The sequence below is a fragment of the Hemicordylus capensis genome, chromosome 5 (assembly GCF_027244095.1).
Source record: "Hemicordylus capensis ecotype Gifberg chromosome 5, rHemCap1.1.pri, whole genome shotgun sequence".
NCBI classification, from domain to species: domain Eukaryota; kingdom Metazoa; phylum Chordata; class Lepidosauria; order Squamata; family Cordylidae; genus Hemicordylus; species Hemicordylus capensis.
This window is the reverse complement of record NC_069661.1, coordinates 93,896,561-93,918,563: the sequence shown is the minus strand read 5'-3', so window position 1 is coordinate 93,918,563 and position 22,003 is coordinate 93,896,561. Positions and strand designations below refer to the sequence as shown.

General features: G+C 43.5%; 1 protein-coding gene across 13 annotated transcripts in view; it reads right to left on the bottom strand.

Moving 5' to 3' along the window:
- Positions 1 to 22,003, bottom strand: part of SGCZ (sarcoglycan zeta) — an 889,976-nt gene that overhangs the window by 271,333 nt on the left and 596,640 nt on the right. The window contains exon 1 of one of the 13 annotated variants that reach the window (XM_053253781.1): positions 15,775 to 15,865. The exons of the other annotated variants lie outside the window; for them this stretch is intronic. Coding sequence (XP_053109756.1) covers positions 15,775 to 15,810 — 36 coding nt within the window. The 5' untranslated portion in view covers positions 15,811 to 15,865. Of the gene's footprint in view, positions 1 to 15,774; positions 15,866 to 22,003 lie in introns of those variants that run through there. 13 annotated transcript variants of the gene reach the window in all.

The following is a 22,003-nucleotide window of genomic DNA, read 5'->3' as shown; positions in this document are numbered from 1 at the left end:
TGACTTGCTGATGTGAAGTCTGCTGTGACGCTTGCAGACATCACACGGCATCTATTAAACCAGTAGGTAGTGCTGGGGAGGAGTCAGAAGCTGTAGTGCATGCTGGCACCAGAAACTCCAACAAATATAGTCAGACAGTCACGAAAGCAAAATGTAGGTTGTTGGAGTAGGGGCAAGGGCGTAGGGTGTACTGGACAAGAGGGGACAATTGTTCCTAGGCCCACAGGGTCAGGGCCCCCCCACAAGGCCCCTCAGCCAGTCCCCCTTGCTCTGTTCACCCTCTCCTGCTTGCCCGGCAATCTAAGCAGCATGCAAGGTGCTAGAGCTCCTTCTCTCTCTGCCTCTCAGCTGATTGGTGGGTGGGCAGGACTTCCAGAGAGGCCTCTGTATTGGCCTCACTGAAGCCTGAAGCTCTCCAGAGAGGAAGGAAGGAAGGAAGGAAGGAAGGAAGGAAGGAAGGAAGGAAGGAAGGAAGGAAGGAAGCAGGCATAGTGGCCAGCAGAGGCGTATCTAGGGAAAATAGCGCCTAGGGCAAACACTGAAATTGCGCCCCCCCGTCCAAACATCTGACATTCATCTTTCAGATAACTTTACCATAATATCAGCTGAAAAATACAAGTCAAGCTCATTAATCTTTTAATATTTCAAAAACTATTCAGCAGTGGACGTAGCCAGACAAAAAAATGCTAGAAAACTACAAATTTCAGTATGCTGGGGCTCATGCAATACCCAAATACTATGTGGAGGTGTACTTGGAAAACTAAACAGAAGTGCCTGTCTAATTCTCTACTATGCATTGTAGCATCACTATTACATACGTTTTAAAATTAAATGGAGAATTGGACTTTTCCCAGATACTCTGAAAATAATTAAAGGATATGCAGAGTAAACTGTGTCACTGCTTGGAATATATTCTAGTCTTTCAGAAAGACAGTTAAAATGAGAGAAAGAGAGCAAGAAACTCCCAGTGGGCCTTAATACTAAGGATTTCACACTGATTCAAAGACAAACTCACTATTAATAGCCATATTATTAAGACATCACATTTAATGAATGCAATCCTAACTCATAAGCTTCAGCTCAGTATTCACAAGCCCTGATTTGCTGTACATAGTGCCAATCTGAATATGTGTACAGTGTCTTATATCATACTATTTTTTTAAAAAAATTTTTTTACCTGTAGCCCCTTCAGGGGGCTTTCTAAAGGCCGTGGGGGCATGGGGGGGGGTCTGCAAAGGTTTCCCTCCCCTCACTGGCCTCTAGGGCCTCACAGGGACAATTTGAGCATTGCAGTGGCCATTTTTAAAAATAATATTTTTTTAAAAAAATGGCTGCTGAAAACAAAATGGCCACCGTACATGCTCAAATGGCCTCTGCAAGGCCTGGCATGGCCTAGGGCCTCACAGAGGCCATTTGAGCATGTGCAGTGGCCATTTTGTTTTCAGCAGCCATTTTTTTTTTAAAAAAATTTAATTTTACAAAATGGTGCCCCCCTTCAAGTGGCACCCGGGGCACGTGCCCTACCTGCCCCACCCTAGATACGCCCCTGGTGGCCAGCACTGGCTGCCCTTGTCCACTACAGCTCTCTGCAGACCCTCCACCCAGGCCAGTCAGCCCAGCCTTTGTCATTAATGGAGGTAGAATGTGAATTCCTTTTTGTGGTTACCAACCCCTGCCCCCGGGATATATATGGATGGACTTGCCATAGGGCTTTGATATGGTGGGGGGGAGGTAGGGCAGACTGAGAAGTCTCTGAATATTTAATTTGAAACAGATTGGAAAATTTGCTGGCTATCTATATCTATATCTATATCTATATCTATATATAAACACCCTATCAAAATAAGTCCTATAAGTGGCTTGTTTCATGGCAAAAAATTACAAAAATGTCTAGAACAGAAGCCCCCCCCCCCAGACCATCATTCCACCACCAGATTTAAGAATCTGCCTTTTGCCTTCATAAAAAAGGGTAAAACACCCCCCTTTCTGTGCCAGCCTTTGATCACCTGGAATGACTTGGTATAGAGCTTTGGTATTGAGCAGAGATTTAGGGGAGGGTGGGAGGAATATGTGTATTTAAATTGAAGTGGATTGGACAAATTGTTGGTTTTTAATATTTTTTTGAATTAAAAAAAACCAAACCATCAAAAAAGTCCTATAAGTGGCTTGTTTCATGGCAGAAAATTACAAAAACAAACCAAAAAACCAAAACAAAAACCCACCCCTGGAACAAACAATATTATATTTACATTCATTCATTCATTCATTTATAAATGCACTATGTTCAAGATGTTTTGTAACCCAGAAGGTCTGAGTGAGAACTGTGAAGCATGTGTTTTTGTTTTTATTTTTGTTCTTTAGAAATGCCAAACTGGTTGGACTTGTACAGAAACCTCTCTCACACTATTTAAACTGTATGTCATCAATCAGTATGATTCTGTAATGATATTAAATATTAAGGAGGCCCTGCACATGGTGTATGGTTTTTAAAGGGATAAGAGCCCCTGGTGGCGCAGTGGTAAAACTGCCGCCCTGTAACCAGAAGGTTACAAGTTCAATCCTGACCAGGGGCTCAAGGTTGACTCAGCCTTCCATCCTTCCGAGGTCGGTAAAATGAGTACCCAGAATGTTGGGGGCAATATGCTAAAATCATTGTAAACCGCTTAGAGAGCTTTGGCTATAGAGCAGTATATAAATGTAAGTGCTATTGCTATTGCTATTGCTATTGCACATGCTGATTCGCCCTCAGCTTCGCACCCCACTAGGGACGGCCCTGCTTCTGAGCACCTGCAGAGAGTGGTTTTTATCTCAGTACAATGAGAGACCACAACCAGCCCTACTTCCACATTGGGCATCAGGGAGAATGACTTTTAGGACAGAGGGTGTAACTTCAGGTGCTCCTGGAGCCCTGGCATGGCCCTCCTTCTGAGCACCTGCAGAGAGTGGTTTTTATCTCAGTACAGTGAAAGACCAGCCCTACTTCCACACTGAGGATCAGGGAGAATGACTTTTAGGACAGAGGGCATAACTTCAGGAGGGCATAACTTCAGGAGCCCCGGCATGTCTCATCTATTGTAAAACTTTACCAAGAAGAGGCAGATTCCTCATTCTCTCCCCACCCCCCACACCTTTTCTCCTGAGGAATGGTGCTACTTCTTGCTCTTTTCTCTATTTGTCCCCACCTATCTTCCTTGATTCAGTGGGACTTACTGGTCTCCTATAGGGAGCAAAATATGCTGGGAGCACAAATTAGTTTGGTTTCATTTACATCCCTGAGCATGTGCAATCCTATATGCACTTACCAGGGAAGGATCTCAACAGTTGAATGCAATGGAGTTATATTTTTAAGTAGACATGCTTTCCTTGCTAGTAAAGTCCTGTAGGTTTCAATGAAATGTACTTGCAGCTAAATGTGGTTAGATTTGTTGCCTGAGGCTGCAATTCTCCACACACAATTACCTGGAACCTTTACACACAGCAGGCTTTACTGTGAGTTTACTGGGAGGCTTTACTGTGAAATCGAAGTTGTCCCAAAAAACCCATGCAAAATAGTGGATTTTTTGTTTACCCTGGATATAAATCGGGCTACACTCAAATGAGCAGTGGAAAACCTGAATTGTGTGTGAACTGCTCCCTGAGAACTTGCAGTGACTACAGGGTAAATCTGGCCAATATGTGAACGCAGCACCTCCATTCCAGAGGAGATGTGTGTTAAAGGGCTTTAAAAGCTCCATACGGAACATTTCCTGCAAGCAAAATTTACTGAATTTGTTAGGAATTCAGAGAAAACATATATAGGCTCACACTGCATGGTTGAAAGTCTCCTTTGCTAAACTGCAGCAGCAATTATCAAACATTGCAGCTGCAACGTTCTGCTCCTGCTATATCTAGGAATAGTGCGTGCATTTAATAAAAGCAAATCTCTGGCCAAATCTATCCATTTCCCAGCTGTCCTTCCAGTTGGGAATCCATAGACATTAAAAAGGTTGTTACTTCTCTCAATCATCACATGGGCTTCCACTTTGGGCAGGGGATGGTTGCCTCCTGAGATGATTGCCTGAATTGCCATTTTCCTGTGGGAAGAGGTAGCCTCAAGGAGCCAGCCTCCTCACCGGCTGTTGCGAACAAGTTACTTGCTCAGGCAAAGCTTCTTTCACTCACCTTCCAAAAACAGCCTGACTGAGTCTCTATCATTACAGCCAGCAAGAAGCAGCGGTATTTGGAAAAGCCTTCAGTTTTATGGGAACTGAGATAAGGCTGAGGTCTGGAGCATTTGGACTGGGGAGTGTGGCTGAGCTGAAGTTTCCCTATAAAAGGGAATGTTGTATAAAATATGTGAAAAATGTCAATTGAAAAGCAATTGTCCTCCATTTGATGACAATTCCTTCAGAAATATATCAGGTACATGTTCAGCTTTTCATTATTATACATTGCTGGAAAGGAAAGCTACTCTTCTAGGATTTATGAACTGTATTTAATCCAGTGGGATTTAGATTTTCGAGGGGCCGATTTTAAAATCTCATCCCCAGGCCCACTCCAACCATGCTACGCCCCTGAAGCCACCTGAGGCCTCCAAGGTAGCATTCTTCGAAATGCAATCTATTCAAAATGCAGGACCAGCTAGACAAGCAGAGCTTGGAGTTCTCTGCGCATAGATGAAATGATGGTGTCAGGAGGAGGGATTTGGATTTGTTAGGAACTGGGAAATATTTTGGGGCAGGTCAAGGTTGTACTGCAGAAATTGGCTCCACTTGAACTGAAATTGAACTAGATTGCTGCTGCTTAATATCAAAAAGGTCACAGTGCCACTTTTAAACCAAACCCTGGGGCAAGTCAACAGGAGCTGGATAGCATCTAGGTTGGGAAATATCATCTCTAAGTGATGAGAGTGGAAGTATTTTACATCATCCAAGCTGGGAGGGGTCGCTTAGCAAAGAACATACAGTGCAGTAGAATGTGACAGCCAGTCAAAGAGGCTAAAGGGCCACAGGGGGAAATGAACATGCCAAAAATATTCAGAGACAAACACAATGCATAGGCGTTGATATAGTAATACTACAAGTTTCTGCCACTGAGCCAAGGTGGGAGAGCTGATGTGTTTGGGTGAAAGTGACAACATAGATATAGAGGGCATAATAGAGAGCCAGCGTGGTATAGTGGTTAGAGTGCTGGACTAGGACCAGGGAGACCCGAGTTCAAATCCTCATTCAGCCATGAAACTAGCTGGGTGACTCTGGGCCAGTTACCTCTCTCTCAGCCTAACCTACTTCACAGGGTTGTTGTGAGGAGAAACTTAAGTATGTAGTACACCGCTCTGGGCTCCTTGGAGGAAGAGCGGAATATAAAATGTAAAATAATAATAACAACAATAATAACAATAATAACATTGGCGCCCTGGGTGCAGTTCCAAAAGACCTTGAAGAGCACCTCAACACCATAGGGGCCACAGAAATCACCATCAGCCAATTACAAAAAGCAGCTTTACTGGGAACAGCCTATATTCTGCGACGATATCTATAACAGCAACAACATTGACAATAAAATTCTGGCATCCCAGGTCCTTGGGAAGGACTCGATGTCTGGATAAAACAAACCAGTCAATAACACCTTTCTGTGTAAAATAGTAATAATAATAATAATAATAATAATAATAATAATAATAATAGGAACCTGGTGGAATGAAGAGAGGGAAGCAGGTTGCTTACTTGCAACTGGTGTTCTTGAAGTGATTGTTTGTGCAGTTACACAACTAATATTCCTCCCCACTACGGCATATTCAGTCAAGGGTTTATTATTTGTTGCAGTGGTCTTACTACACTGGGGAAGGAGAGGTGGGTAGGACTGTGCTATCTATCTATCTATCTATCTATCTATCTATCTATCTATCTATCTATCTATACCCAATATATTTGGTGACTATATATATATATATATATATATATATATATATATATATATATATGATCACCATATATGGTCCATATATGGTGGACCATATATGGTGGCACCATATATATATATATATATGATCACCATATATGGTCAAGAGGAAGAGTCCTCTTCTTGGCTGCCACCCCAACTAACAAAGCGTGTATGTGGGGAAGCTCTGCAGGGATGTACCCAGAGCTCACATGAGAGTCTTTCATTCATCGTGCACACACCAGGGGTTGTGCTAGTGCCTTCTTGACTTTCACTTCCAAACCAGGGATGCAAAAACAATATTGTAAAACTAGAAAAGGTGCAGAAAAGAGAAACCAATATGATCAGGGACCTGGAGTATCGTTCCTGTAAGAAATGGCTAACATTTCTTAGTTTCCCCTTTTAGTTTAGAATAAATGTGACTAAGGTCACATGACAGAGATTTATATATTGTGCAGGAAGTGGACAGAGGTAGTTTTCATCCTTCTCCCATAATACGAGAACTAAGGATCACCAGTGAAACTGACTGGCTGGAGTCTTGGGACAGACAAAAGGAAGAATTACTTCACATCGTGAAGAATTAATTTATGGAATTCACGGCCACACCACAAGAGGAGGTGATGGCCAGTAGCCTAGAATACTTTAAAAGAGGATTAAATAAGTTCATGGAAGACAAATCTATTAATGGCTATTAACCCTGATAGCTAAACATGACCTCCAAAATTCAAAGGCATTATGCCTCTGAATCCCAGTTGCTGGGAAGCAATAGTGGAAGAGGGCCATTTGACTACATGCCTCACTTCAGGGTTTCTCAGAGGCTTCACGTTGGTTGCTGTGGGAAACAGGATACTGGAAGAGACGGTTCTCTGGTCTGCTCCAGAACTGCCCTTCTTATGTTCTTATGTGATGGCAACATGTCTATTTCATCTCCCCCCCTTTGTAACATCTAGTACAACTTAGCTGTGTCTCAATCTCACATCCACATTTCTCTGTCTTTGTTGCACATCACTAGCCGCTGCTGATAAGAGGCAGGGAACATCATGATGCTGCAATGTGGGTGAGTTGTACTATACATCATGAAGGGGGGATGAATTAGATATGCAGCTGCCATTTTCAGTGCAGTCATGTATTGTCTAGTCTTTAGAATGTCTCTTCTGAAGGTCACTAAATCCTATGCCATGAGCCCTCAGTAATTTTGTCATAGCTATAAAATAATACTGCCAAATATCCTGAACATCATTTTAAGATGCAAACAATTCTGCAGCTCTAATTGTTTGAAAGAACTACCAGTGCAATTGAAAGATACCAGGTGGAACTGAAGCAATTCAATTTCATCATGGCGTGCAAAACTATTGGCCCAACAAGCCCCATAATCATGCTCCAAACACAAAAACAGAAAAAGCATAAAAATAATAAGAACCTGGGAAAGAAGAACAACTATTTGTTTCTCTGCTCATAGGGAAACAAACAAAAACAGCAGGCAAATGTGAAAGGTATAGATGCTAATAATTAAAGAAGCTGAAATAAATGGCTCTAAAATAAATGGCTTACACATGCTGATCACATACAAAACCTCTTCCCTAGAAATACAAAAGTGGAGTCCCACAGACCAGATGCAGTCCCTGATTCTACTTGATATGGCCTCTGGCTGCTCTACTAAATTATAAAGCATGCCACCATTGCTGCCCCATTTCATTTTTAATGTTTTCAGTGTTCAAGTTGTAATAAATAAATAAAAGCCCACAAAGAAATATTCCATGTTTCATGTCTTTGTACATCTCTTTCTCCCTGCAAACTAGGCAAAGAGACACTTTTCAAAGTGGTGATTTCCTTATATTTAGCAGCTGGAGAGCAACTGGCCCTATTCAGCTCCAGCAGAACACCCATCTGGTGGCTTTTGTTGGTGTCCACCATGTGTTTCTTTTTAGACTGTGAGTCCTTTGGAGACAGAGCCATCTTATTCTTTTTCAATGTTAACCTCTTTGAAAACTAAAATGGCCCTCGCACATGTGCAGAGGTCCGAACTGGGCCAGAGAAGGCCCAAACTGGGCTGCCACCAGCCAATGGTACTCAGGGGGAGTCCAGTGGGGGTGGGGGGAGCTGCCGCCACCCCACCCCATGGCCACCACGATAACTGTAGCTTGTACCTGTGAATAAAGATTTACTCCCCTCTCAACCCCTCTATACTTAGGACAGCCCCCTGCCCCTGTACTGGTAAAGGGAAATCCTCACCGGATTCCCCTTTACCATTACTAAAATGGCCGAGCATGGATTGAACAGGGTGGTTTGCTTCCAACTTGACCAGCCGAGGCCAGCCTGGTTCACATATCCTTAGTCCCCTAGTGACACCATTTAGAATCTACCAGAGACGTAGGGACGTAACCACTGTAAAACAGTGCCTCCAATCTGACCTCCCTCAAGTGACCCAGAAGGATACCATGGTTGATGGTATCGAAAGCCGCCAAGAGATCCAAAAGGATCAGCAGAATCACACTTCCCCTGCTGATAGTCAATTGGAGATCATCCATCAGGCCGACCAAGGTAGTCTCAAACCCATAGCCCACTAAAAGCCCGTTTTTATTTATTTATTTATTTATTTTTGCATTTATATACCGCCTTTCGTTAAAAAGATAACCCCATTTGAAATGGGTCTAGATAACAACAAACAACAACAATATTGATAATTTATTTAATACATGTGCTCCATAACTGAGAATCACTTTTTGACAGATGATGACAGCATCACATAAGGGAGTTGGTTTGTATGGGAAAATATATTTCTGGTTCTGGGACTGCTATTGGATGACAGAGGGGAATGCAAGGCTACAGCAGTTTACCATATCTAATCTACACAATTCCCACCACACACACACACACACACACACACACACACTCTTTCTGCTTCTTTTTAATGAAACAGTGGGCACCTCAGGAGTTGCCTCACTGTTACAGATACTGTCAAACAATGGAATGGTTGCTATTTGGTGTCTGTCAGACTTTGATACCATACTGCTGGCTTTTCTTCAAAATCAATACTGCAAAATTATTTGATGCTGATGCTGGATAACATGAATTATTGCTTTCGTGTTTATGTAATTGCAATACCTTTGGAAATGAAATTATCCTTCACACACCACCCATAACTGGCAACGAGTCAAAACCAATGCTAAAAGGTTGTTTTCACCATAGCTTGGGAATTCATATAGGGGGGAAAGGCAGACACTGGGAGAAATTATTTGATTTCTTTGAAGTATCCAGCCTTAAAAGGAGGGAAAAACCCCTAAGCCAAACGATAACACAGGTATAGAATTTTTGGACTCCTAGTGTTTTAGTAAAGAGGGTTTGGATACTAGGAACAATACTAAGAACAACTCTGGAACAATAGATCTGAATAGCTTCAAGTTGTCAGATTCAAAACTGTACTAACAGTAGGAGAGAAAAAGAAACATATTAAGATATATAAGAAGGATATTTTGGGAAAGAAAAGACCATGCTATACTTGTCATTAAATTGCCTAGTGTAATCCTACATACATTTAGGACAATGGTGAAATTCCAAGATATTGAAACTATGATCACTATACTTAAATTTAATCCTAAATGAACATCTTAAAATTATCAATCAGAATGAATATACAAACAATGACCTCGCACATGGCAGGGAAACATCATTTGTGAGTTACAAATGATGTAAAGATTGATGGAGGTATATATAGATCAGGGGCGTATCTTAAAAAAATTTAAAAAAATGGCCACCGCACATGCTTAAATGGTCCCTGTGAGGCCCTAGAGGACAGCAGGGGGGGAACATTTGCAGACCCCCCCAGCCTTTAGGAAGTCCCCCGAAGGGGCTACAGGTATTTTTATTAGGGATGTGCAAAAAATTTCGGGCACAGAACGATCTGTGCCCGAAATGAACAATTTCGGGTGATTCGGGGCCGAACCGAATCACCCCCGATGTCCCGCGATATTTTTCGGGCATGAGCCAAATCACCCAAATTTCGGGCATGAAAAATTCGGGTGATTCGGTTCACGGTTGATTTTGGGCGATTTTTTAAAGTTTTAGTGACTTTGGGGCAGTTCGGGGGCATAGCATGGGATCTGGGCAAAAGTAGTGGGGTGGGGTGGTAGTGCCTAATGGGTGCAGGCTACCACCCCAATTTCAGGGGGATTTGGCAAAGGGCTGATTTTTGGTAAATTTCTGAAAATTTCATGTCTTTGGGGCAGATTGGGGCATATTGGGGCAGAAAGTGGGGCCTGGGGCAGAATAGTGGGGTGGGGTGGTAGTGCCTAATGGGTGGAGGCTACCACCCCAATTTCAGGGGGTTTGGACAAAGGGCTGATTTTTTGAGAATTTTTGAAGTTTTAGTGACTTTGGGGCAGTTTGGGGGCAGAAAGTGGATCTGCCCCAAAAGAGTGGGGTGGGGTGGTAGTGCCTAATGGGTGGAGGCTACCACCCCAATTTCAGGGGGATTGGGCAGAGGGCTGATTTTTTGAGAATTTTTGAAGTTTGGGTGTCTTTGGGGCAGATTGGGGGCAGAAAGTGGATCTGCCCCAAAGGAGTGGGGTGGGCTGGTAGATAGTGCCTAATGGGTGGAGGCTACCACCCATCCCCAATTTAAGAGTGATTGGGCAGAGGGGTGAATTATGGTGAATTTATTTGTATGAGGTTTGTCTTCATAAGGTGAAGTGTGCTAAATTGATTACTTCCTCATATTATTCATAGTAAAGGAAAGTGTGAAAAAGTGAAAGTGGGGTCATGAGAGTTGTTTAATTGAAAAATATCTCATTTGCTATGATAGAATAATCTCATTCTATCATAGCAAATGAGATATTTTTCAATTAAACAACTCTCATGACCCCACTTTCACTTTTTCACACTTTCCTTTACTATGAATAATATGAGGAAGTAATCAATTTAGCACACTTCACCTTATGAAGACAAACCTCATACAAATAAATTCACCATAATTCACCCCTCTGCCCAATCACTCTTAAATTGGGGATGGGTGGTAGCCTCCACCCATTAGGCACTATCTACCAGCCCACCCCACTCCTTTGGGGCAGATCCACTTTCTGCCCCCATCTGCCCCAAAGACACCCAAACTTCAAAAATTCTCAAAAAATCAGCCCTCTGCCCAATCCCCCTGAAATTGGGGTGGTAGCCTCCACCCATTAGGCACTACCACCCCACCCCACTCTTTTGGGGCAGATCCACTTTCTGCCCCCAAACTGCCCCAAAGTCACTAAAACTTCAAAAATTCTCAAAAAATCAGCCCTTTGTCCAAACCCCCTGAAATTGGGGTGGTAGCCTCCACCCATTAGGCACTACCACCCCACCCCACTATTCTGCCCCAGGCCCCACTTTCTGCCCCAATATGCCCCAATCTGCCCCAAAGACATGAAAATTTCAGAAATTTACCAAAAATCAGCCCTTTGCCCAATCCCCCTGAAATTGGGGTGGTAGCCTGCACCCATTAGGCACTACCACCCCACCCCACTACTTTTGCCCAGATCCCATGCTATGCCCCCGAACTGCCCCAAAGTCACTAAAACTTTAAAAATTCACCAAAAATCAGGATTTTTCCCAATCCCCCTGAAATTGGGGTGGTAGACTCTACCCATTGGGCACTACCACCCCACCCCAAAATTTTGCCCCTGGGCCCCTTTTTACCCCCCAAATCGATTCGGATTCAGATTCGGATTAAATCCGAATCTGACCCGAATCAAGGGTGATTCGGGTGACCCAGATTCGGGCACAAAACAGAACAGGGGTGATTCGGTTCGGGTCCGAGCCGAATCACCCAAAATCCCGAATTGCACACCCCTAATTTTTATTAAAAATATATATATAAGTCACTGTACACATGTTCAGATATGTGACTTGTATGTGACCTTCAGACTTGTATTTTTCCGCTGATATTATGGTAAAGTTATCTGAAAGATGGGTGTCAGATGTATGGACAGGGGGCGCAATTTCAGTGCTTGCCCTAGGCGCTATTTTCCCTAGATACGCCTCTGATATAGATCGTCTGCCATGTTGATCATAGAGATGTGCAAATTGATTCAGGTTGAATAGATTCAAGTTCAAATAAGGGTGATTCAGGAGATTCAAACTCAAATCAAATTGCCCTTAAAATACAGGGCCTTATTCGAGTTTGAATCAAATCATCCCTGATTCAACTCAACTCGATTTAAGGGCCATTTTTAACAGGGAGAGATGGTCTACCAATTGGGGTCTACCCAGTCCCTATGAACAGAGAAGCAAATGGTTATTCCTCTTTCCCAGGTTCTTATTATTTTTATGCTTTTTCTGTTTATGTGTTTGGAGCATGGTTATGTGGCTTGTTGGGCCAATAGTGTTGTGCACCATGATGAAATTGAATTGATTCAGTTCCACCCATCTTCCAGTTAGAGCTGCAGAACTGTTTACAACTTAAAATCATGTTCAGGCTATATGGTAGTATTATTTTACAGCTATGAAAAAATTACTGAGGGCTCATGACATAGGATTTAGTGACCTTCAGGAGAGACATTCTAAAGACTAGACAATACATGGCTGCATTGAAAATGGCAGCTGCATATCTAATGCACCCCCCCCACACCCTTCACGATGTCTAGTACAACTTACCCATATTGGGTAAGTTGCCCAAAATGGGCAACTTGCCCATATCATGACGTTCCCTGCCACACATGAGACACAGCTAAATTGTACTACATGTTACGAAGGGGGAGAGATGAACTAGAAATGTTGCCATCACCTAAGAACATAAGAAGGGCAGTGCTGGAGCAGACGAGAGATCCATCTGTTCCAATATCCTTTTTGAAATATCCTGGCAAACATAGTGGCCATATATATACAGTAGCAAAGCCACCTAGCTCTCCTCCCTCAGTGTAGTAAGACCACTGCAACAAACCCATAAACCCTTGACTAAATATGCTGCAGTGGGGAGGAAGAAGAGTTGTGTGACTGAACAAATGATCACTTCAAGAACGCCAGTTGCAGGTATGTAACCTGCTTCCCTCTCTCCGTACCACGAGGTTCCTATTATTCCCTGTATATCTACGTTGTCACTTTCAACCAAACACGTCAGCTCCCCCACCTTGGTTCAGTGGCAGAGACTTCTAGTATTATTGTATCAACAACTATGCATTGAGTTTGTCTCCGAATATTTTTGGCATGTGCATTTCCCCCTGTGGCCCTTTGGCCTCTTTGACTGGCTGTCACATTCTAGTATACTGTATGTTCTTTTCTAAGTCCCCCTCCCAGCTTGGATGATGTAAAACACTTCCATTCTCATCACCTAGAGATGAAATTCCCAAACCAGATACCATTCCAGCTTCTTTTGACTTTCCTCCAGGGTTTGTTTTAAAAGTTGCACCTTTTTGATATTAAGCAGCAATCTAGTTCAAAATACAAATCTAGTTCAGTTCAAGTGGAGCCAATTTCTGCAGTACAGGCTTGACATGCCCCAAAATATTTCTCAGTTCCTAACTAATCCAAATCCTTCATCCTGGCACCATCATCTCATCTATGCATGGAGACCTCCAAGCTCTGCTTGTCTAGCTGGTCCTGCATTTTGAATCGGTTGCATTTCTAAGAATGCTACTGCTTGGAGGCCCCCTACTCTAGCAACAACCTAATTTTCCTTCCATGACTGCCTAACTATATTTGTTGGAGTTCCTGGTGCCAGCATGCAGTACAACTTCTGACTCCTCCCCAGCACTACCTACAAGGTTTTTAGACGACATGTGATGTCTGCAAGCTTCACATCAGACTGGCAAGTCACCATACAGTCTTCAATCCATCTCTTTGTATTTTAATGATCAGATCACTTGCTACTAAGAGCCACACAACAGTCACCCCTGAAGGCATATCCTCTTCATGAAAGGATATCATTTTGTCACTCAAAAATTTTGTTCCTCTTCCTCAGAATGACACCTGCCCTCCTCAAGGGTTTCATGTTCCATGTCAGCAGAGGAGCTGTCAACCTGGCACTGGGACATCTCTCAATTGGTAGACCAGCTCTCCCCAGAAAAAAAAAAAAAATGAAGCTCGGCTCACTCAGATTGATTTGAGTGATTCAAGGTCAATTCATCAAAATGGCTGGCCAAGCTAGCTGTCTCAATTATTTATTTGATAATTTTGCTATTCAGTTCAAACTCGAATCGAATAGCAAAATCCAATTCGTGCACATCTCTAGCAGATGGTATGTTCCATGATTCCAAGCCAAGGCTTTTGAAGCATGCTGTGAATCTTGACCCTCATCCTCACTGAAATAGTGCTTCAGATGATGGTTCTTTATTTGTCAAGTGTCAATGGCTGTTTCACATCAGCTTCCACTGAGGGAACACTGTGGTAGGAAGGGCGAGTGATGGGAAACTTTCTATAGCAGGGGTAGGAAACTTTGGCTTTCCAGTTGTTACACTACAACTCCCATCACCCCCAATAATAATTTATCATGGCTGGGGAAGATGGGAGATGTAATTCAACAGTAGCTGGAGAGCCAACGTTGTCCTGTTCTATTGGTTTGTAGCAACTTCTGACAATAGCAAGTTTAAGGTCTTAGACTGACCTTACTTCCCATTTCTGTGGTACTCTCGGCACTGCTGCATTGAGGTGAGAGATGATGATGGGCCCAGTCCTTGAACCATGAAAAACAGGCCCAGACCAACTCCTCCTCGCTATAATGTACAATAATCAACAACATTGTTTTCAATGTTGGAAAAAGAAAACAACAACGTTGGACCATGGCCTACAATACAGCAAAGCCTTTATACAACTTTCCCTTCTGCAACAATCTTATCTGATCTTTTACTATGTCAGGGCTTTGGGTAAATGAGCAGAAGGACTTTCAGTGGTTGTACTGGAATCTTAAGGAATGGCAATTAATTTAATGACACATTTAACTAATTAAATTCTTTTTGAGGAGAAAAAAAATTGCATTTGTCAAGTATGATATAGTATTTTATCCCAACTCAGAAGTAATCAGTTAAAATAATCACTTTCCATTGTGACATTATTAAGATTAAGCCTTTGTTACAAATGTTTGTCTTGAAAGATGATGACACTAATGCATTTTCACAAAAGTGTAAGTGATTTATTATATAGGGAATGGCGCTGGATGAAACAAGCACACACACACACACACACATATACACACACATATACATACACAAACACACACACTGAACATAGGAAGAAGAGTTAGTATAGCATCTAGTGAAGTATGTTTAAATGGAGTTATGATAAACAGTATATGTTTTTCACTGGTTTTATGTTATTGTAAACTGCCCAGAGACAAAAGTTTGGGGCAGTGTACAAATTTGATAAATAAAATAAAATAAATAAACCAGAATTTTAAAAAACCACACAAATCACCTTGTACCAACACTAAGAGCCTAGACTCTTCTGAAACAGGATTTGGTTCAGGTTTCTTGAGGTAACTTTTAAATCAGTGATTCTGAAACTGAGTGCTATGAGAGGAGCTGGACAGAGGTGTAGTAAGGTTGGAGTGGGCCCTGGGACAAAAAGTGAAGATGGGCCCTCGCCCCGCCTCCTCCCCACTTCTTCAGAGAGGAGGTAGGGGGAGAGTGAAGAGCAAACTGCCACTCAGCAGGTGGGCCCCCTCTCCTGCAGGGACCCAGGGACTTGGTCCCGCTCTTGTTCCATTATAGCTACAGCTCTGGAACTAAAGTTGTGGCTAATTAAAAGAAGTCACCATCTAAGATGCATCTACACTTTATGCCTTCAGGAGCAGGGAGGCTCTATGCAGCACTGATACTCTCTCTCTCTTTGCTAATGTATATGAAATGCAAACAGCCTGACAGCGGGAAGAAAGGGCAGGTTTCCTACCTGTAACTGTAGTCCTTCGAGTGGTCTTCTGTGCATTCACACTTGGGTTGTGCGCCTGTGCAGAGACCAGGTTCCGGAACCTTCCAAAGCTTCACCATAAAAGGAAAAGAGAGCGAGGGAAACATAGCTCCCTCTATAGGACCCTATTCCCCTCTACTTCAGTCAAAGCAGACTGCCGCAACCAGAGACAGAAATAGAGACAGGCTGCTGCAGGGACGTAGGGAGGGAGTGTGAATGCACAGAAGACCATTTGAAGAACTACAGTTACAGGTAGGAAACCTGCCCTTCTTCTTCGTGGTCTCTGTGCATCAAACTTGGGATTGTAACAAGCTGTCCTTACCTGGTCGGAGGGAGCAGCCTACTGAGAGACTGACTGGAGAACCGATGTTCCAAACGCAGTCTGTAACTTTGACTGGTCATCTAGGGCATAATGGCAGAAGAAAGTCAACGGGATAGCCCAGGTCGCTGCCCTGCAAATCTCATCCAGAGAGATTCCTTTCCAGAACGCTGTTGAAGATGCCACAGCCCGTGCCGAATGAGCCCGAACCGGGCTGCTGCCCCTTTGCCAACTGGCAGGCTAATGTAATGGCTTCTGCAACCCACGATGAAACTCTTTGCGTCGAGAGGGACTTAGCCATGGGTGGACCCACATAACTAACAAAAAACCTGTTAGACTTCCAGTAGGCTTTAGTCCTGTCCACATAAAAAGCCAATGCTCTGCGAACATCCATAGAGTGATAAGCCCTTTCCCTATCCGAGACTGGATTAGGGAAGGAAATTTAGCTCTTGAGCCATGTGAAACTCCAATACCACTATGGGCAGGAACATAAGGTCAGGATGCAATACAACTTTGTCCTTGTCGAATATTAAGTAGGGGGAATCACACCACAGGGCCCTCAGCTCACTAACCCTCCGCACCGAAGAGATGACCACCAAAAATAGTGTTTTCAATGACAGGAACTTCAGGCTACATGTGGCTAGAGGTTCAAATGGCTGTGACATCAGTTGAGAGAGGACTAACTGTAAATCCCATGAGAGCAATATATGAGGGGCAGCTGGAAACAAGTTAAGCAACCCTTTAAAAAAAATTTAGCTGCCAGGTCGGTAAACAGATCTGTATAACTATGGTAGGCAGCTATCGCTGCCAAGTACACCCTGATCGAGACATGAGCTTGCTCTGACTCTCACAGTGCCAAAAGTTACTCCAGGGCAGCCAAGACTGGAGCTTGTGTTGGGGGAAAAACTCCTTCCGAAGCATGTGAGCAGAATCTTTTCCATTTAGCAGCACAGCACCTAAGGGTGGATGGTTTCCGTTCTGCATCCAGCAGCCTTTGAACTGGGTCAATAAATTGTGCATATCTTCCAGACCATCAGGTGCAACAATTCCAGGGTGTAACCTGAGGTCGTGGTCCATTGTCAAGAGTTGAGAATTCAGGGGTAAGTGCAGATAAGTGTGGTTGGCCAGATTTAGGAAGGTGGTGAACCAAGGCTGCCTCGGCCACCACAGGGTCACCAAGACTGCCCATGCCCTGTCCATCCTCAGTTTCTTGAGAACCTTTGGGATCAAATGTATCAGTGGGAATGCATAGAGTAAATCCTGACCCCAATGGCAGAGAAAAGCATCACCTAGAGACCGTCTGTCCACTCCCGCCCTGCTGCAGTAACATCTGCACTTTGTGTTGGCCGCTGTAGTGAACAGGTCTACGACACTATGATTTCCCACTTGCAGAATACCTCACACAGAGCCCTCCGATCCAGGGACCACTCATGGGAGTTGGCTGTCTGGTGACTTAGTGCATCCGCTAGGTAGTTGGAAGTCCCCTCTATGTGCACAGCCATTGGCCAGACTCTCTCATACTTACACCAGAACCAGATATCCAGGGCGAGATACATCAAGCTCCGGGAGACCGTGCTGCCTTGCCGATTTAAGTAAGAATGTGCTGTCATGTTGTCTGGTAGGACGAACACCAGCTGCTCATTGATCTAATAGCAAAATGCTTTCAGGACCAGAAAAATAGCTAGCAATTCGAAGTAATTTATGTGTCTCCCTTTGTCTTTGCAAGACCAAAAACCCGCTATTGTGAGGTTCCGGAAGTGGGCCCCCCAACTGGACCATTGTTATGGTCCTCATCAGGGAGACCTGCCAGAAAGGTACACCCTTCATCATATGCTTGACCCTTGTCCACCACTGTGCAGCTGCAGGCATTACCCATGGTGGCCCAAGGGGCATTGCTTGGTGTTGGTAGTAAGGATTGAAGTTGTTCAGAAACCACACTTGAAGGGGACACATGTGGAAGTGGGCTAGAGGGAAGACTGCCATATTGGAAGCCATAAGGCTGAGAAGTCTTCGTACGAACTTGGCTGTATGACATCTGTGCTGACAGAATGTCTGTGCTGCTTCCCTGAGACTGTGCAGAGCCAGGTAAGTCCTTCCCTGTCCTGGAGTCTAGCAGGGTCCCCAGAAACTCCAATTTTTGAGTGCTGATTTAGCGAAATTCACTTCCAATACTAGGGAACAAAACAAGCGAAGATTGAGTTGCACATGTTGTATGAGGTGGTGGCAGGAGGCAGCCACCAGCAACCAGTCATCAGTAAATGGAAAGACTGTTATTCCTTCTAGCTGAAGATGTGCCGCCACCACCGCCATGCACTTGGTAAAGACACAAGGTGCCGATGCCAGTCCAAACAGGACAACCTTATATTGGTAGGTACAGCCGCCCACTTGGAACCTTAGATATTTTCGATAATGGTGCACTATAGAAAGGTGGAAATATGCATCCTTCAGATCGATAGACACGAACCAGACATTCTTCGACAGGAGGTGCAAAATGGTTGGGACTGTGACCATCCGAAATCACCTATAATGAACAAAGGCATTGACATCCCGCAGGTCTAAGATTGTCCTCAGGTCTCCATCTCATTTTGGGATCATAAAGTACCCCAAATAAAAACCTATGCCCAAGTCCATATGCACCTCTTCGATGGCCCCCTTCCCCAGCAAGGAGTGGCTTTCTTCCAACAAATGAAGGGAAGGCTTGGTGGCCCTTATGCCGGAAAAAGGTTAGGAACTCTATGCAGTAGCCATTGCGAACTATGGCTAAAGCCCAAACAATGGAAGTAATGGCTGCCCATGTGTTGTAATGGCGGGCTAGCCTGGAGGCTGCGCTGTCATTGCCTCTTTGGATAGGCGGGCTTGGAGACAAAATGAGGCTTTTGGGCAGCTGAGGCACCAGCTCTATGCTGTTGGTACTTGCCGTGCTGGCGAAAGGAATTATTAGACTGGTAACCCAACTGATACCCCTGCAGCCTATACTGACTTTGGAGCAGCCAGTAGCACTTTTGGGTTGATATGGTGGTGGTAGAGTACGACATCCCCATGGAGCATGCTGTGGAGTGGAGCTTTTGGACCTTCTCTAAGGTGTCATCTGTCTGCTGGCTAAACAGAGCCTCCCCATCAAAATGTAAGTCGTCAATACGGGACTGAGCTTCTTGTGAGAGTGATGTTGCATGGAGCCGCACATGTCTCCTGAGGGAGACCGCAGCCACCATGGCCTGGGACACACCATCTGCACAGTGGCACTCTGAATGAAGTTGTTATTTAGCCACCTTGGAACCCTCTTGGAGGAGGGTGGTGGCTGCTTCTTTTTGGTCCTGTTTGAGCTGGCCGAAAAATGGGGCTAGCTTCTCCAAGATAAAATGTTGGTACCTAACCCAATATGCCTGATGATTGGCCACCCGTAGCAGTAGGCTCGAAGTAGAGTAGATACGTCTTCCCACTGCGTCTAGCTTCTTGCCTTCCTTGTCCAACAGCACCGATAGAAGATGCTGTTTCACTCTCGATTGAGCTGACTCCACCACAACCTAGTTTGGTATTGGATGCTTAGTGATGTACTGAGTGTCCTGCTGTTTCACTCGATACATACCCTCCAACTTTTTTGAGGTTGGTGAGAAGGACGCTGGTTTCTCCCACACCTACTTGACAATTTGTGCAATCATTGGAACCAAGGGACCACAGTCATTGCAACCACCCCCACAGTCCATGGTTGAATTAACTAAAAAATGGGATCCTCCACAGAAGGGTACTGATTAGAAATGTGGGGCTTCCATTGGCTACACTAGATATTTATTACATATAGATAGTTGCCTCCTTGTGTTAATCTCATGAAAAATGCCTATAAAGTTTTTAAAGTTCCTATAAGATTAAAAATCTTTCCAAATATAACCTTGTAAAAAATCAAAGCTAGACATGTCTTGCTATTTTAACAATTTTCCCCACCATGCTTAAAACAGATAAGGAAAAGTTACAATACTGTCAATGAAGAAGGATTTTAAGAGGGTTTATAGATAAGTTCTCCCAAATCAATTTTTAGTCCCTATCCTTTTTGCTGCTGTAAGCAGTAGAGTTTGTCCTAACCTGTCCTTGAATCCAAATATCTTATCATTAGGTATAATTTATGATGTCAACTTTCCTGACATTTATTGTGCATTTTATTGATCGGTAGAAAGTATGTATACTTTGTTGGTTTGTAACCACACAAACAGATGTTTTGCTATAATTGTGTCATGAATATGACAAAATTTATGGTATTCTATCAGCAGTGAAACCGAGGCAAAAACTTTATTGGAATGAAAGAGCTCAAAGCCTTTATTCTCAGTTTTTATTGATGGAATATAATCTATATTTTTATTGCTAGGTACACACACAGAGTGCTTCGAACAAACCTTATTTATTATTATAGTGTATGAAAAGTGAAGGGCTTGGAGAACAACAGCAGAAAAAACCCAACCTTCAGGTAACTGTATGTCAGGGCTATGCAGTTTGCTGTTTTAAATACATCCTATAACCCAGTGATCCCATGGAACAGTTCTTGACTGTTTCATGGATGGGCCCATAGTTCTGGAAGAACATCTGCTTTGCATGCAGAAGGTTCTAGGTTCAATCCCTAGAATCTTCAGCTGAAAAAGAAACCTGAAAACTCTGGATCGCTGCTGCCAGCCAAGGTGATTGACCAATGGCCTGGTTCAGAATAGGGCAGCAACCTATGTAATATGAAGCATATTTACTTGGAACTAAGCTTATTTAAAACTTATGGTCTTACTTATGAATAAAGTTGGTGAGGACTGAACTAACAAGTGCCAGTGCTACAAGAGCAGGTGCCAATGTTTTGGTATATAGCGAGCCTTGGCTGTTCTTGAATCCTTGGACAAGAATTCAAGAACCAAAGAATTTTGACTTAGTAATGGCCAATACTATCAAACAACTTTCCATTACTTTAAAGGTAAAGGTTTCCCCCTTCCAAGTCTGAAGAGGGAGTCACCCGTCAACCACCAGAACAGAATATATAGGGTCAGTTCCCATGAACTGTGTGATATCAAATTGATGAAAATCTGAGATTCCCACAGTGATCTCCTGTTGGCAGTTTGCCAACCCAACATGGAACCGACATGGGCAAGCGTCAGATTTCAGTTACAGATCTTGGCTTCATGTTGGTTTTGTGTTGAGTTGGTGCTTTGCCAACTGGAGATTGCCGGAAATTGCAAGGTTCACACAACATGCTCCACAAGTGCACATGGACTGCAGGAATCTCAGGTTTTTGCCTATCTGACCCATAATAAGAAAAACTGATTGCAATGGGATTCATTCCCAAGTAGACATGCACAGAATTAGAGTCTAATTCTGCAAAAGAGATGTGCAAGAAATAGATTTTGTGTTTTGTTTAGAGCTCAAAACAAAATGCAGACAGGCAAAATGTTTATTTGAAAAGTGGGTGAACCAGTTGTTTTGGCTAAAGAAAACTTTTCTACTGTTTCAGCCATAGGGAACCATGGAAAAACTCGAAACATTCCATTGATCCCCATGGTTAGCTCCTCGGGACACCAAAGTGGGTTGTGTGGTAGGGCATGATGGCTGCTACCTTCCACCCAACCCACAAAAGAAATGGGCAAGCAGGCGAAGGTTAACAATTTTTTAACCTTTCCCCAACACCAACACTCTTAGGATCCTATGGGAGGTAGGGGGAAAGGTTAAAAATTTGTTTAAAATAGCCCACCACACCCATTGTGCCTACCACACAACTGACTTTGGTGTCCATAGGAGCTACCCATGGGGAACAATTGATTGTTGTCAGTTTTCTCATTGTTCCAGAATCCACTGCCAGCCACACTGCCGGCACTCCAGTAATATCATTAGCACAAGTTGCTCTCTCACACGCAATTATGACTCCGTCCT